At 36.6% G+C, this 536-nt stretch overlaps 1 protein-coding gene across 1 annotated transcript in view; it reads right to left on the reverse strand.

Moving 5' to 3' along the window:
• The window catches only part of LOC119592988 (cysteine dioxygenase type 1-like), a gene marked incomplete at its 5' end in the record, with an annotated part of 24,978 nt that overhangs the window by 2,389 nt on the left and 22,053 nt on the right, over positions 1 to 536 (reverse strand). The window contains 1 exon segment of the mRNA XM_037941872.1: positions 21 to 147. Within this exon segment, the coding sequence (XP_037797800.1) occupies positions 21 to 147 (127 nt within the window).

Below are 536 nucleotides of genomic sequence, written 5' to 3' on the forward strand. Positions count from 1 at the left end.
TACCTGAACTCAATACGTACCATTAATGTAACACACGCCGTTGGGTTTCAGAATATTTCTGTCGATTTCAACCATTCCTTCTTCAGTCTCTGTCTCTTCACCTTTCGGCCATTCGAACCTCACCTCCTGAAGTGAACCTGCCAGCATCTGTGGAATTGTATCTTATATTACAAAAGGAGAAAAGGGTCTCATTCTGTAGACCAAGGGGAAAAAAGGTTGAAGTCCATAGAACCAACGCAAAGCTGGGGGGTCTCTCCCTTAATAAAGATGATTTTTTTGGTCGGTTTGAAGCATATTCTGTAAAAACATGAGATCGAAAGACCTACAGACCTTGTTCAATTTGGAAGGAATCATATATTTTTACTTCGTCTCAAATGACTTTAATCTAATCCTTAATAACGATAATTGAATGAGAATATTATCTCTTCACACATCTTACTTATTTCTATTGCTATTACATTTAACGAGGTTAATCCCTGAAAATACTTGGACAAAATATGAAATAAATATAACTCGAAAGCATGAAGACAACCACT

Source organism: Penaeus monodon, chromosome 31 (genome assembly GCF_015228065.2).
Source record: "Penaeus monodon isolate SGIC_2016 chromosome 31, NSTDA_Pmon_1, whole genome shotgun sequence".
NCBI lineage: Eukaryota > Metazoa > Arthropoda > Malacostraca > Decapoda > Penaeidae > Penaeus > Penaeus monodon.